At 52.8% G+C, this 14,397-nt stretch overlaps 1 protein-coding gene across 3 annotated transcripts; it reads left to right on the top strand.

Annotated features, from left to right (window-relative positions):
* The first annotated feature begins 3,471 nt into the window (after positions 1-3,471).
* On the top strand, positions 3,472-10,992 carry ELOF1 (elongation factor 1). 3 transcript variants are annotated; one of them, XM_078849613.1, is made up of 4 exons: positions 3,472-3,586; positions 5,339-5,460; positions 7,005-7,075; positions 9,075-10,992. In XM_078849613.1, exons 1-4 carry the CDS (start codon positions 3,494-3,496, stop codon positions 9,137-9,139), a joined length of 351 nt encoding a protein of 116 aa, XP_078705739.1. In that variant the 5' UTR covers positions 3,472-3,493; the 3' UTR covers positions 9,140-10,992. The 3 variants fall into 3 exon arrangements, with proteins under 3 accessions (XP_078705739.1, XP_078705738.1, XP_078705740.1); XM_078849612.1 differs by having other exon boundaries at positions 3,472-3,622; XM_078849614.1 differs by having other exon boundaries at positions 3,507-3,590.
* Positions 10,993-14,397: the final 3,405 nt, after the last annotated feature.

The following is a 14,397-nucleotide window of genomic DNA, read 5'->3' as shown; positions in this document are numbered from 1 at the left end:
GATGCCCCTCAGCCCTGACCCGCAGCCCCCCTGCTATTGCAGGCTCATTGACATACTGTCAGTATTCCCAAGACACCAAGCACTATAGTAGCTAGACCAGAGGTGGGCAAACTATGGCTCGTGGGCCACATCCGGCCCGTGGGACCGTCCTGACCGGCCCTTGAGCTCCTGGCCAGGGAGGCTAGCCCCCGGCCCCTCCCCTGCTGTCCCCCCTTCCCTGCTGCAATGCCGCTGCGCGGGCAGCGGGGCTGGCTCGGGTGGTGAGCACCTGCTTCTCTGAGCTGCATGGTAAGGGGGTGGGGGGTGTTGGATAAGGGGCAGGGAGTCCTGGGGGGGCAGTCTGGGGACAGGGAGCAGGGGGTGGTTGGATGGGGCAGAGGTTCGGGGGGGGCGAGTGGTCAGGGGACAGGGAGTTTGATGGGGTTGGGGTCCTGGGGGGGCAGTTAGGGACAGGGGGCTGTGGGAGGGGGCAGTCAGGGGACAAGGAGCAGGGGGGGTTGGATGGGTCGGAGGTTCTGAGGGGGGCAGTCAGGGGGTGGGAAGTGGGAGAGGGTGGATGGGGGCGGGGGCCAGGCTGTTTGGGGAGGCATAGCCTTCCCTACCTGGCCCCCCATACAGTTTCACACCCAGACATGGCCCTTGGGCCAAAAAATGTGCCCACCCCTGAGCTAGGCACTGCTATCGGTACCTCTCCTAGCCAGGATCCAGGAATGATGATCCACATGACGGTTTTGTGATGCGCAGGCTGCTTTCCTGACCAGACCCCACTTCTTTGGCGCTTGCCAGGAAATCCCATATGAACCAATCTATACTGCATTTTCCCTGGCAAACATCCACCTACAATGAGGGCACCTGCCTAAAGAATCAACCCCTGGCAGAAGGTCAGGGAAAGAACATACAGAAACTCCCCTCTGGATCAGTCCAGTGGCTGGGAACCAAATCTGGGGGGGAAAGACTGCTGCCTACTCATCTTTAACACATCACTTTTACCCCTCCGCTAGGGCATGCCCCATAAAACCCAGGTCTCCTGCGTCCAACCTGTGCTCTGTCCCCAGCGCTCAGCTATGAACAGAAATGTTTCTATACTTTAATTAAAGCAATGGAGGTTTTCTGGGGCACAAGGAGGGGATTTGAATGAAAGTTTCAACCTGACCCATTTAGCATGAGTGTCCCTGGATTTTTAACTGGAGTGGATGTTTTCGTAAGACAGGCTCTAATTTTAGCAGGAATTAACTCAGGGCTGTTCTCCAACCTGTGTTATTCAGGAAGGGAGGCAGCTCTTTTCAGCTTAGTTTAAGACAGGGAACAGGTTCAGATGAAACCAAAATAAGTCACTTTAAAAAAACAAAATCAGCACCCTCCCGGGGGTTTGCTCCAGTTTAACTAGACTGGCTTAAAAACTGATTTCGGTTCAATGTATTATTTGAATTACCGTACCATCTAGGAGCCTCAGTTATGACCCAGGACCCCAGGTGGCTACAGGCTGCACAAATACTGAATACAAAGCTGCCCCAAAGAGCTTCCAATCGAAGTACAAAACTGGTGAGAGCAGGTAGATAGAGCACACGGAAGCAAGGAGCCAACACTGGTCAGCAGTTGCCTAACCATTGTCAAGGTTTCTGCGAGGGGCCGCATAGGAGAAAGCACAAAGGTGCTTGTTTGACAAACTGGTGCAACTGTCTCCCATAAACAAGGCCTAGTAAACAAAAACACCTACGAGCCAAGAGCACTGCTCTAAGGGCATGAGGATTACAACTTTAGAAGCTGATAGCCCAATGACTAGTTTCAGGCCTGGTGTACACTTAAAACTTAAACTTAAAAATTACACAAAGTAAAACTATTTCCCCTTGTTTATTCCCCTCCCCACCCCCCACTGTTCCTCAGACGTTCTTGTCAACTGCTGGAAATGTCCCACCTTGATTATCACTACAAAAGGTTTTTCCCCCCAGCTCTCCTGCTCGTAATAGCTCACCTTAAGTGATCACTCTCCTTACAGTAAAAAGAAAAGGAGTACTTGTGGCACCTTAGAGACTAACCAATTTATTAGAGCATAAGCTTTCGTGAGCTACAGCTCACTTCATCAGATGCATATGTGATCTGTAGCTCACGAAAGCTCATGCTCTAATAAATTGGTTAGTCTCTAAGGTGCCACAAGTCCTCCTTTTCTTTTTGCAAATACAGACTAACACGGCTGTTACTCTGAAACCTCTCCTTACAGTGTGTATGGTAACACCCATTGTTTCATGTTCTCTGTGCACATAAATCTCCCCACTGTATTTTCCACTGAATGCATCCCATGAAGTGAGCTGTAGCTCACGAAAGCTTATGCTCAAATACATTTGTTAGTCTCTAAGGTGCCACAAATCCTCCTTTTCTTTTTACTTAAAACTTAGGTCATCAAAGCTGGGTGGTCAGGGGTGTGAAAAATCCACCCCACGGAGAGCTGTAGCTATGCTAACCCCACAAGTAGATAGAGCTAGGTTGGCAGAAGAGTGCTTCTATCGACCTAGCTACGTCTCCGGAGTTCCTATAGTGATGGAAAATCCCCTTCTGTTGCTACAGCCTGTATCTACACTACCGGGTTACAGCATCACAGCTACTGACAGTGTAGCGCTCAGAAGTGTAGACATGGCCCTACTGTCCCAAAGAAAGCAAGACACAGAAACTTACACAGTATCAACGGTGAAACTGAAAATGCTTTCCTGGCCAGTAATCCCAAGTGGGCAGGGCAGGATTGATTTTAAATAGGGGTTGTCTCTTTACCTGTCCAAAAAAAAAAAACAACCCCCCCACCAAAAACCAAAATCCTGGCCCAATCCAACCAGCACAGACACTAATTCGCCTCTTCCTTCTGTGCTTAGGGGTCAGTCCCTGGCCTTGCCCCTCTGAGTTCGCTTATCTGGGGAGCAAAGCTTGTTGCTGACCGTTGACAGCCTCTCATCAGCAGCCTCTCCAGGGCAGAGTCGTTTGTGCTGCCCTTTATCTGGGGCCTATCAGTCTCTCTTGTCCTGAGGAGACACACCGTCCCCCCAAATAACCCACAGGAGGGAGAGATCTCAAAGCGGGGGCGGGGCTGGGGTGCAGCTCCCCCTGAAGCGGAATGAGCCCCGTGGGGGGGGCAATCTGCGCTGGGGGGTCCCACCCTGGGGGGGTCCCACCCTCGTTTCCGGCGCTGGGGGGGGCACCCCGAATTGCTCTCAGGGCGGGGGGAGGGAGAGATCCCGCCCAGTGCCCCAGCTGGGGCTTCCCCCGGCCCCACCAAAACCGAGCCTCGGCCCTCGGGGAGGCTCCTCCTCCCTCGGGGCCTGCCCCGCCCTCCGGCCCCCCTGGTCTTGGGCTCCTCCCCCCCCCGGTCGCCATCTTGGAAACAGCCAGGGAGCCGGGTGGGCCACTTCCGGTTCAGGCCCTCTCCCCGCCCACTCTCTGACGTCATTTCCTCCTGTCGCTGCTGTCAATCATTCAGCATTCCACGCGCTCGGCCGGAGGCTAGCCAATGGCTGCCGGCGGGGCGAGCGTGTTTCTCTTCCGGTTCGGCGCAGGAAGTGACGGTCGCCGTTGGAAACGCGGCTGGGGCGGGAGGCTGGAGGCAGGTGGGGGCCTGAGAGCGACCCCCTCCCCCCGGGTCCGTGAGGAAGGAGAGGCTGGGGTCGGCTCTTGCCCCCCCCCAGTAGCCTGGTCGGAGCTCTCATGGGGGGGGCCCCATCCCGGGGGGGGGCGCTGGGCTCCTGTCCCTGGGGGGAGCCGAGCCCCCATCCCGGGGGGGGGGGCGCTGGGCTCCTGTCCCTGGGGGGAGCCGAGCCCCCATCCCGGGGGGGGGCGCTGGGCTCCTGTCCCTGGGGGGAGCCGAGCCCCCATCCCGGGGGGGGGGCGCTGGGCTCCTGTCCCTGGGGGGAGCCGAGCCCCCATCCCGGGGGGGGGCGCTGGGCTCCTGTCCCTGGGGGGAGCCGAGCCCCCATCCCGGGGGGGGGCGCTGGGCTCCTGTCCCTGGGGGGAGCCGAGCCCCCATCCCGGGGGGGGGCGCTGGGCTCCTGTCCCTGGGGGGAGCCGAGCCCCCATCCCGGGGGGGGGGCGCTGGGCTCCTGTCCCTGGGGGGAGCCGAGCCCCCATCCCGGGGGGGGGCGCTGGGCTCCTGTCCCTGGGGGGAGCCGAGCCCCCATCCCGGGGGGGGGGCGCTGGGCTCCTGTCCCTGGGGGGAGCCGAGCCCCCATCCCGGGGGGGGGGCGCTGGGCTCCTGTCCCTGGGGGGAGCCGAGCCCCCATCCCGGGGGGGGGGCGCTGGGCTCCTGTCCCTGGGGGGAGCCGAGCCCCCATCCCGGGGGGGGGGGCGCTGGGCTCCTGTCCCTGGGGGGAGCCGAGCCCCCATCCCGGGGGGGGGGCGCTGGGCTCCTGTCCCTGGGGGGAGCCGAGCCCCCATCCCGGGGGGGGGGCGCTGGGCTCCTGTCCCTGGGGGGAGCCGAGCCCCCATCCCGGGGGGGGGGCGCTGGGCTCCTGTCCCTGGGGGGAGCCGAGCCCCCATCCCGGGGGGGGGGCGCTGGGCTCCTGTCCCTGGGGGGAGCCGAGCCCCCATCCCGGGGGGGGGGCGCTGGGCTCCTGTCCCTGGGGGGAGCCGAGCCCCCATCCCGGGGGGGGGGCGCTGGGCTCCTGTCCCTGGGGGGAGCCGAGCCCCCATCCCGGGGGGGGGGCGCTGGGCTCCTGTCCCTGGGGGGAGCCGAGCCCCCATCCCGGGGGGGGGCGCTGGGCTCCTGTCCCTGGGGGGAGCCGAGCCCCCATCCCGGGGGGGGGCGCTGGGCTCCTGTCCCTGGGGGGAGCCGAGCCCCCATCCCGGGGGGGGGCGCTGGGCTCCTGTCCCTGGGGGGAGCCGAGCCCCCATCCCGGGGGGGGGCGCTGGGCTCCTGTCCCTGGGGGGAGCCGAGCCCCCATCCCGGGGGGGGGGTGCTGGGCTCCTGTCCCTGGGGGCAGGGGTGTGTAGAGCCCATGTGTCTGTGGTGGGGAGCTGGGTTCTTGCTCCCCTGCCTCTGGATGGAAGGGGAGGCCATGGCTCAACCCGTGGGGGGTGCTAGATTTCTTTGCTCTACATGTTTGTGCGGGGGGAGGGTGGTTTATGAACCCCCCACTTCCTAGGCGATGCTGGGTGATGCCCCACCAGCTGAGATAATGAGCGGGGTTTAAATCCAGACCCAGGGAGCCTATCTGCCCCCATCTCCTTGTAGCCCCACATGCTCATTCGTGGGCGCCCTAGAGCTGGGGGCGAGGTGTGGTGGATGAAGGAGAAAGGGCAGCACGTGATCCCCCCTGGCCCTGAGAGGACTGACGCTTTTCCTCTCCTCTGCGCCTTGCAGGCAAAGATGGGCCGCAGGAAGTCAAAGCGGAAGCCCCCACCCAAGAAGAAGATGACGGGCACCCTGGAGACGCAGTTCACCTGCCCCTTCTGTAACCACGAGAAGTCCTGCGATGTCAAAATGTAAGTGGGTGGGCTGGAGAGGCCTCTCTGGTTCTAATGGTGGGGGCACAGCCAGCTGATCTGCCTTGTTAGTGCTCATTAGGCCCCACTTATGGGGGACTGCTGTTCCTCGGGGTGCAGGGGATGAACTGATTCCCACCTGGAGCTGGATCAGGAAGTCCCCACACTGTGGGGTCAGGTGCATTACTGGGAGATGCCATTCATTCTCTGAAACATCTTGTATTGGCCACTGCTGGAGACAGGACACTAGGCTGTTGGCTTGGTTCAGAATGACAAAGGGAGGAAACTGGTCTAGATCGGCCCATTGGTTTGATCCAGTATGGCAGCAAGGGATGGTGGACAAAACAGGTAGATAGTAATACCTAGCTCTTATAGGGAGGCTAGAGCACTGGGCCAGGACTCCAGATAGGTTGGTTCTATTTCTGGCTGTGCCACTGGTCTACTGGGTGACCCTGGGCATGTCACTTTACCTTCCCCTTCTATAAAATGGGGATAATAATACCAACCTCCTTTGTAAAGTGCTTTGAGATCTGTGGATGCAAAGCGCAAGATAAGAGCCAGGGGTGGTTGTTACTATTATTATTATCATGGCACTTTTCATCATTAGATTGATGAGCCTGTTTGTCAGAACTGGCATGGCAAGGAAGGGGAATGGTACCGGGTAAACTGGGCCAATTGGTCTCTTCCAATTGGAGATGGAAGCCACCCTAGAAAGGGTCCATTTGGTTTAATCTGGCACGGGTAGAGGGGGGTGTACAGGGCTCGACTGGCCCACTGGTTTGATTGGTGTGTTATAGCCTAAGCCGTATGAAAGCATTTCAGTAATTAAGCAACTTGTTTTTGAAATGATGTAAGTGAGCAACAGACATTAGCAACATAGTAAGGGTGTTTGGGTTTTTGCTATATCCCCATCAGCAAGTAATACTGAAGCATGGCTGTGCATAGCCTGGATCATGTCCATAAAAGTAATAGGAAAGTGCAACAAGATTTCCCTATTGGGATTTTTTTCCTAATCTTCATGTTTTCCTGTATTTTAGTGTATAACGAACCACACTGGGACTCGGGTCTGTACCACCTCAAATGCTTCCCATCACCCTTCAGAGCGTGCAGATGGTCTGCACATTTTTATGTTTGTTTATCTTTTAACCTAATGCCTACATGTTTAGTTCTCTTAACTTCTCATAAATCCTGAGACGGTACATGGTCCATTGGTTAACGCAGAAGACTAGGAGTCAGGACTCCTGGGTTCTTTCTCCAGCTCTTGCAACCGAGTTGCTTTGTGATCATGTTGGGCAAGTTGCTTCCCTTCCATTCGCTCGTTTCCCTGACAGTAAAATGTGAATAACTTAGTAGCTCTTGTGTTGTGATGCTTAATTTGTTAATGCTGCGTTTTGTTTCAGTGGGTGCTATGGAAGAGAAGTGTATTCTTCTATTAAGTCAATTTCTCTAACCACTTGCTCTTGATTGTTTGCTCTTTGAACTTCCATTTGTCTTGTTCTTTGGAAATATTTGCTATTGTTGGAATATTGTTTTCTATGTTCCAGGGACCGGGCTCGGAACACTGGTGTAATATCATGTACTGTCTGTCTGGAAGAATTTCAGACTCCCATAACGTGTATCCTTTGCACTTCTAATGACGGAAGCAGGGTATTTTTACCGTAGTTGTTTTTTCCCATGAATTGATGGAGGGAAATGTATTTTCAGTGCCATTCTACTTCAGCCACAGAGGTCTTGGAGTTCAGGTTTTGCTGAGCCCCCAGAACTTTGTCAGCGTGAAGTGTCCAAGTATCTGCAAAAAACTTGCTCTGGTTGTAGTCAGCAGCAGCAAACTCCTGAGATCCCTGGGGTTTGGTGCTTTCCATTGGGCTAGAGCACAGCTTCTTGTGGTATCTTGGCACTTCCTGTTCCAGCCCATGATGGAAACTGGAAGCAAAGAGGCAGCAGCTAAAATAACTAGACAGTCATATAGCAGTGCTCATAGATTCCAAGGCCAGAAGGGACCATTGTGACCATCTAGTCTGACCTGGATAACGCAGGTCATAGGACTTCCCCAAAAGAATTTTGTTTGAACTAGAGCAGGTCTTTTAGGAAAATATCCAATCTTGATCCTGTCCGTGACGCAAGGAAAAAACTTCGGTGGTGCATGTAGCTGTTAGGAACTGAATCCAGAAGCACATGTTAGAAAATAGAATTAACTTCCCATCTTGCTTTCATGTGTTGGCCTTTATCATCCTGCAGCAGAATGAGATGATTGATTGGATAGCATGTTCTTAGTCTGTGTCCGCACTAGGGTCAGAATCATGGTTGGTATGACAGGGAGCTAAATGTTAGCAAGGCTGTCTGCTAACTTCTCCCTGTAGGTGCCTCGGTTTCCCCATCTCTAAGGTAGGGATAATGATACTTGCCTCCCTTCAGAAGGTGCTTTGCGATTGTTATGAAGACAGAACTACACAGGATCGTTTCAGGGGACAAGACAAGAGGTCACGTTTATTATAATAACACAGTTTGATTTATGACCAATAACTAATATCTAATACCTATGTGCGTGTGTACACACTCTCTCTCTCTCTCTTTCTTTCTCTCTCTCTCTCTCTCTCTGTTCTGCAGCTGCCATATAGTTACCAGTCCTGAATGTAGCTTGGGTTCGTAGCTTGTGGCGGCTAACTGGCCAGGAAAGCCAGGCACAAGGAAGAACTGGGTCTCTGCTGGGTATGCACCGATGCCCTTCAATGTTGGCAGCAGAATGTTACCCTCCAAAGTCTTCCCTCTCACCCATCGTTTTTGTAGGCTTTAGTTTGAATCCAGAGTCTATAGGTCTTGCTGTGTTACGCTGCCTCTGGGTCCGGTGTGATTGATCACCCGTCAATTGCAGACGTGACTTTCAGCCTCAGACCTGACTTTGATGTTTCTTCAGTTGTACTTTTGTTCTTTTCTTTTTGGGTGGACTCTTCTTGCTTTGTCAGGGCTGTTGTCTGCATCTTCAGCCGTTGGTGTTTACACTTTATTTCATCAGGATGGGCTGGGGCTGGAGGTTGATTCCACCATCCATACATACCTCATTCCCACATCTAAACTCAACTAACAAGATTACAGCAGGGTTTTGCAAAAATGAGGGTTGTAGCAAGCTTTTACAAAATGGAGTGAGCAAGTTAAAATGGAGTTTGAATTACAATATGGACAGGTGTAAGGAATGGCAAACAGTGAGCAGAAGTTACAATGTTGAAACAGTGCAAGTTTCAGCGATTTAAGCAGCAATTGGATTGAAAGTGAAACTCAGTTAGCCAGTTATTGGGGTAACCAGTTTTATGAATGAATGTTGTTTCATTCATAAAACTTTGCTTATGAAGGTATATTAATAAAGTGAACAATTAAAAACAATTTAATTGATCAGTTCTACAAGATGTACTGATGAAAAGTGCAAGGAAGGGACAGAGTGGCGGTGGTGTTTGTCCCACAGTGCTGTCACAAAGGGCCAGCAGACAGGTGTTGCAGGGAAGAGTTGGAAAGGTGCAAAAACAATTTCTTTAAGTTCCCAGTGCAAGATGAATTCCAAGCTTCAGGGGAGGTGGTGGTGGTGTTTTGGTGTCATCTTCCTTGACCTTTGATCCTCTCAGATCTTTCAGAACCGGTGGACGTGTACAGTGATTGGATAGACGCTTGTGAGGCTGCCAATCAGTAGCAGCAAGGGGGCAGGAAGCTCATTTGTGCTAATTCTGGATATTACAGTATTTTGTACTTGGAAAAAAATGTACTGGTTCCATAACATGAGATGATCGGGAGCTTTGGAGAAGGTGGCTGGGTTTTTTATTAGCTTTTCCATCCAAGGATCTTTTTATAGCGGTTGTTCCTTTTTGTGAATTACCCTGGGGCCAATTTAGATCCTTGCGCATGTAACACGGTTAAGGGATGATTTGGAAATGCTGCCCTAGTTAAGCCGGGGAGGAGAGGAACATTTTGTTTTGCTCAGCCCGGCAGTTTGAAAGTTCACAAGATAAGAAACGACTTGTCACCATGATTAAATGGCAACAGTTAATTTAAAAAAAAAAAGAAAAGTCTGTTACTAATCCTGGTCTGGCCAAGCCGTGTCCTTTTGCAATGCTGGCTGGATCCCTGTTGGAAGAGGCTATATCTTGGCTTCCACCCTGCTTTGAATAACAGTTGAAATGTTGATGCAGAGGCAGTTTTGTTTAGTGGTTAGAGCAGGGCAACAGGTTGTCTGGAGCCCTGGGTTCTTTTCCTGTGACTTCCACCAGCTTCCAGTGTGATCCTGGGCAAGTCGCTTCCCCACTTAGCACCTCAGTTTCTCCCTCTAAATCAGAGTGAATAACATTCTGACCTTTGTAAAGTGCTTTGAGATCTTTGGCCACAAAGTGTGCTAGAAATGTAAGATGAACAATGAAATACTGTAGAACCTCCTTCCTTCAGTCCCAGTTCTGGATATTGGTTTTTGGCTAGCTCTGTTCAGCAGACTCATTGGCACAGAAAAGTCCCTATCCGACACATTTAACTTTGACTTACTTAAACGGGCACTGCTGTACTTGCTTTCCATAGTCCAGTGTGGGGTAAACTGGTTTGAATTAGCCATTAGTCAGAAAACAGGACAATCACTGACACAGACGACTGCTTTTCTCAGACGGGTCCCCCTGCAGCAGTAGGCTCAGATTTGCTCATTTGTCTCTTAATCAAAATACAGCAAAACTTCAGTACTGGAGAGTGGGAAGTGAATCGGGCTGCAGTGTTGGAGAAGTGGGGGAGATGCTGGGGTGAGGGGAAGGGAGACAGGCTTCTGTGGCATGGAAGCTATCAGATAATAGCTTTTGTTACTATGCTTTCTTGAGTCCAGTCATGATGGCAAGTGTGTTTTACCTTCTGAACATCCAGACGCTAGACTGAGCAAAATCTCTGCTACTTTGGCTTGCAGAGCCATTTGGTGGTCACTGCTCTGATTTATTTTTGGGATAACTTCACTCTCTCTTAGATTCAGAACGTTTGGCTCTGTTCTGGTGCGACAGTTACTCAGGGTCTCGCAAGAGGCAATCGCTCGGCCGTTGGCGCCGCTGAGGATTTAAGGTGGTGGCAGATCCCTGGCTGAACTGATTTTGGGCCTGTAGTGAATGGGCAGGGGATTGTTTGCAAAGGAGGGGTGTGAATCAGAGTGAGAGAAGGGAGGGAAGGATGGGCTAAATTAGCCACCTTGGCCTCCCTTGGCTTTTACCTGCTGCTTTTAACTTAAGGAAATTCTTATTGCATCAAGAGGTTTCCTTGGATCTTCCTGGATGGTACCAGCAGCACCTTGAGCTCCTTCCTGGACACTGATTACTAGCCCCTGCCTTGGGAAGCTACATGAGCTGGGGATTAAGCTGTTTTGAATTCCAGGCTGGGTTTGGACACTTTTCCCTGTGTGTGGATGCAAAGAAGGGTGTAGCAAGCAGCAGTCCTGGTTTTGTTTGCGGTTTGTTTTGCGAGGGGGGCTATTTAGAAACAGTTTGTAGTGGTAGAATGTCCCTTTAATAAATGCCATTACAGGGGGAAGTGGTTTTTATGTGTCCTTTATTGTCGTTGGTGTCACATGGATTCTGAGCTGAGTGACTGGACTTATTTCCCCAAGGCAGGTGGGAGTTTGCGCGAGCCACATGTCTGTATGAGAGAGACAGCAGACAAGAAGTGGTAGTAGGAAATGCTGTGTTCTTTTCCCGTCTCTATGCAAATTCCCTCCTTGTTCTGTGCCTCGGTTTCCCCTTTTGTGAAATGGGGGTTAATATCTTAAATGTGCTGCGAGTATTTGAGGTTTCTGTCTTGCAAGGCTGAATGGAACTTCTAGGATTCAAAATCTGTTGATTTACTGCCCCTTACCCATCCCCTTGAGCTCTTAGACAACTGAACGTTTATGGTATGTCAGCAGAAAAAACCCAAACAAACCCCCGGCAGTGAGTCTGAGACTGGGTCAACTGACTTGGGCAGATTGCGCTGTGGGGCTAAATATAGCAATGTAGACGTTCCTGACTGGGCTCCGAGACCTGTCCCCCTTGCCAGGATTCAGAGCCCGGGCTCCAGACCGAGTCACAACATCTACACTGGTAATATTAGCCCTGTAGCGTGAGCTGCCTGAGTCAGCTGCTGTGGGCTCAGAGCCTTGCTGCCCCAGCGATTTTTTGCAGTGGAGCGTCATGTTCCCTCCATGATCTCCAACATAACAGGAGCCCGGACCCCCTGTGACTTCATTGCAAATGAGCCTGAGCCACTGGGCTGCAGTCTGTAGCTAATGCAGTTTCCTAGAGGTGAAGAGTGTTCTGTGGTCCTGGAGAGGCCAATGCAGACTTCCTTACTCAGCTAAATGAGCCAAAACTGTACACCGGGCTGCGTTCCAGCAAAGAACAAAAGGCTGCAGCGTCGGAAGAACGTGAGTAGTTGTGGTGGAAGAGAATCAGCTGACTAGGCGCTATTTGTTCTGGAAGACTGTGCTGGGTAAACAGCTCGTAAAAGCAGCTGTTACCTGACTAGTGGTGGGGAGAACTCTCCGGGCCCTTCTCACTTTACTCCATGTGCTTTAGAATGTGGGGGGAATCTGGCTCTCCCAGGGCAGGGGCTGGTAACACTGGCTGCATGGGCTGGCTGAGCTGTTTTTGCTTATGAATCTCTGCCCATGCCCCTCAGTCCTGACCCACAGCCCCCTGCTATCCCAGCCCTGCCCATGCCCCTCAGTCCTGATGCACAGCCCCTGCCATCCTTGCCCTAGACTTCCTGCATACACAGCTTTGCTCATGCTTCTCCATTCTGGCCCTTTGCACCCCAGCTATTCCCATGCTAATGTCATCCCATCTCCAGTGCCCCAGGCCTGCCCATGTCCCTCAGTGAAAATTCTCGCTCCCTATTATTTCTAGGCTTGGGTCTCTCGTGAGCACACCTGCATGTCATCCTGAGCTAGTAGGTGGTTTGAAGGGCAGAGTAGCCAGAGACCCAGCAAACTTTCTTCACTTGTGGTTTTGCATGAGCCCATCACCTGCAGAGGCAAAAGGCCAGTCACTCAGACTCTCAGCAGGGGGCTGCTTGAGCCAGTGCGGCCTTGAGCTGCAAAGCCAGGTATGTGACGTGCTCCAGGGAGGGAGGCGGTTACTTAGTGCTTAAACCTTCTCCCTCTATCCTTAATGTTTCCTTCTCCGGCTCTGTAGTGTAGGCATAGAATCCGAGCCACAGAGGACTGGAAGGACTTCGATAGGCCATCCACTCCAGGCCCCTGCACCGAAGCGGGACATAGCCTATGCCCACATGGTCCCAGAGTCTAGACCCCACCACGGTATAGCTTTACAGGTGTTGGTTTTAAGTGGAAAGCAGGCCTGTAGCATCAAGTCTTTGTGTGGTCTTCTAAAATCCTGGCATGCAACCTGTTTCTTCCCATGCTCTGTTTTTCTTTTGCGGAGGAAGACGGGAAGTCAGCTGTGTCTCTCTTCCTCCACTCCCAGCCTTGCTGCAGTATTATCTCCATTGTGCTGGGCCACCCCGCTCTTCCAAGACACGCGTGCCATTTGACCTTTCCATTGAAGACCTTAACAGGAACCCCCTGAAACAGGGCCACGCGGCGTTGACGGGGTTTCTTGCTTGCATTTTAGTATGGCTGCTACATGTCATGTCAAGAGCCTAATCGCAAACTCTCCTGGACCTGGTATGGAGACTTGTAACCGAAAGAGTTATGGAGGGGCTGTCCCTGCATTGCCTACGTCTCGTAACGTAGCTCCAGACATCGCTCTAGCCCTGCAAAGCGCTTGTCTAGAGTTCTGAGGGTTAATGTGGCTTTTAAGGGGGGATGTGGGGTGTCTAAGGAGCAACTGTCTGCCTGTGACTGCCAGATGAGGAGGAGCTGATCAAAGGTGAATGGTGCTATGCCTGTGTAAGTGGTTAGTTTGGCCTGCGTGTGCACACAGCACCTCCTGGTGGCCTATCTCACAGCAAGTCGAACAGCCGGCTGCTTCCCCAAAGCTAAAGTGTCACAAGATTTTGTTGAAGGATCTGGATCTGAGCCCGTGTCCCCACGTGTCTAGCAGCGTTTGTGGGCGGGTATCAAAGCCTTTCTGTATAGGTGCTAAATTACTGTCTAGAGCCCTGTGCACCGGCCGGTAATGGGGTTTACAAACAGGGCTAGGAGTGGGGGGGGTGGGTTGCAGCCAACCGGCCAGGGTTCAATTACCAGCGGGAGCTCGGGCAAATCACTTCATCTTCGTGCTTCAGCTTCTCACCTGTTACAGGGGACAGTGATTCTTTCCTGCTGCAAAGGGCTAAAGGGGATACATCAATCCGTCTTGGAGGAAAGCCACGGCAGGGCTTGAGAGCCTTATCTCATCCTTATCATTGACGTATGCTGGAAAATGTTGAGCATTTATAGATGGCTTCTTATCTTCAAAGCACTTAAACGCTCCCTGATCATCTTTAACCTGATCAGACATTGCCAACTTGCCTGTGTCAACCCAGGCATCCTGGGAGGAGGGAAATCTGTGTAGCTGTCAGTATTATCTACGCAGCTTCCTCTGTTAAAGGGACGCCATGGGCCTGAACCTCTGTCTGCAGTCTTTGTACCCGGTCTACGCGCTTGTAAACCCAAGAGTGCTAGAAATCTGCATCAGGCAGGGGAGACAAAGGTTGTTTTTCTCTCTTTGTTTGGCCTGTGCTTCTGACAGTGCTTTCCGTATAGAAGAAGGATGGCCCCGTGGTTAGGGTGCCGACGAGAGATGTGGGGTAGGTCCTGCCCCACCACAACCTTCCGCTGGGGCTTTGGGCAAGTCAGGTAGTTTAGTAGGCCTCAGATCCTCCATCTCTAAAATGGGGGGATATTTGTGCTGAGGATTACCGTTAGGTGCTCTAATAATATGGTAAGCTGGGCCAGACAGGTACCTAACACGGGTCCCTCCACACAAGAGAGGCACATGGGAAAAGTGGTTGCACCAC

The sequence above is a fragment of the Lepidochelys kempii genome, chromosome 20 (genome assembly GCF_965140285.1).
Source record: "Lepidochelys kempii isolate rLepKem1 chromosome 20, rLepKem1.hap1, whole genome shotgun sequence".
Taxonomy (NCBI): Eukaryota; Metazoa; Chordata; order Testudines; family Cheloniidae; genus Lepidochelys; species Lepidochelys kempii.
The sequence above is the reverse complement of the archived record's forward strand: the minus strand, read 5'-3'. Positions and strand labels throughout refer to the sequence as shown.

Bases quoted from the DNA above. Each gene is read 5' to 3' on its own strand.
- ELOF1 (XM_078849612.1), top strand. From the start codon at position 3,494: ATGGCTGCCGGCGGGGCGAGCGTGTTTCTCTTCCGGTTCGGCGCAGGA. The intron at 3,623-5,338 runs GTCCGTGAGGAA...TGCGCCTTGCAG, and splicing joins GAGCGACCCCCTCCCCCCGG to GCAAAGATGGGCCGCAGGAA. The intron at 5,461-7,004 runs GTAAGTGGGTGG...TCTATGTTCCAG, and splicing joins AAGTCCTGCGATGTCAAAAT to GGACCGGGCTCGGAACACTG.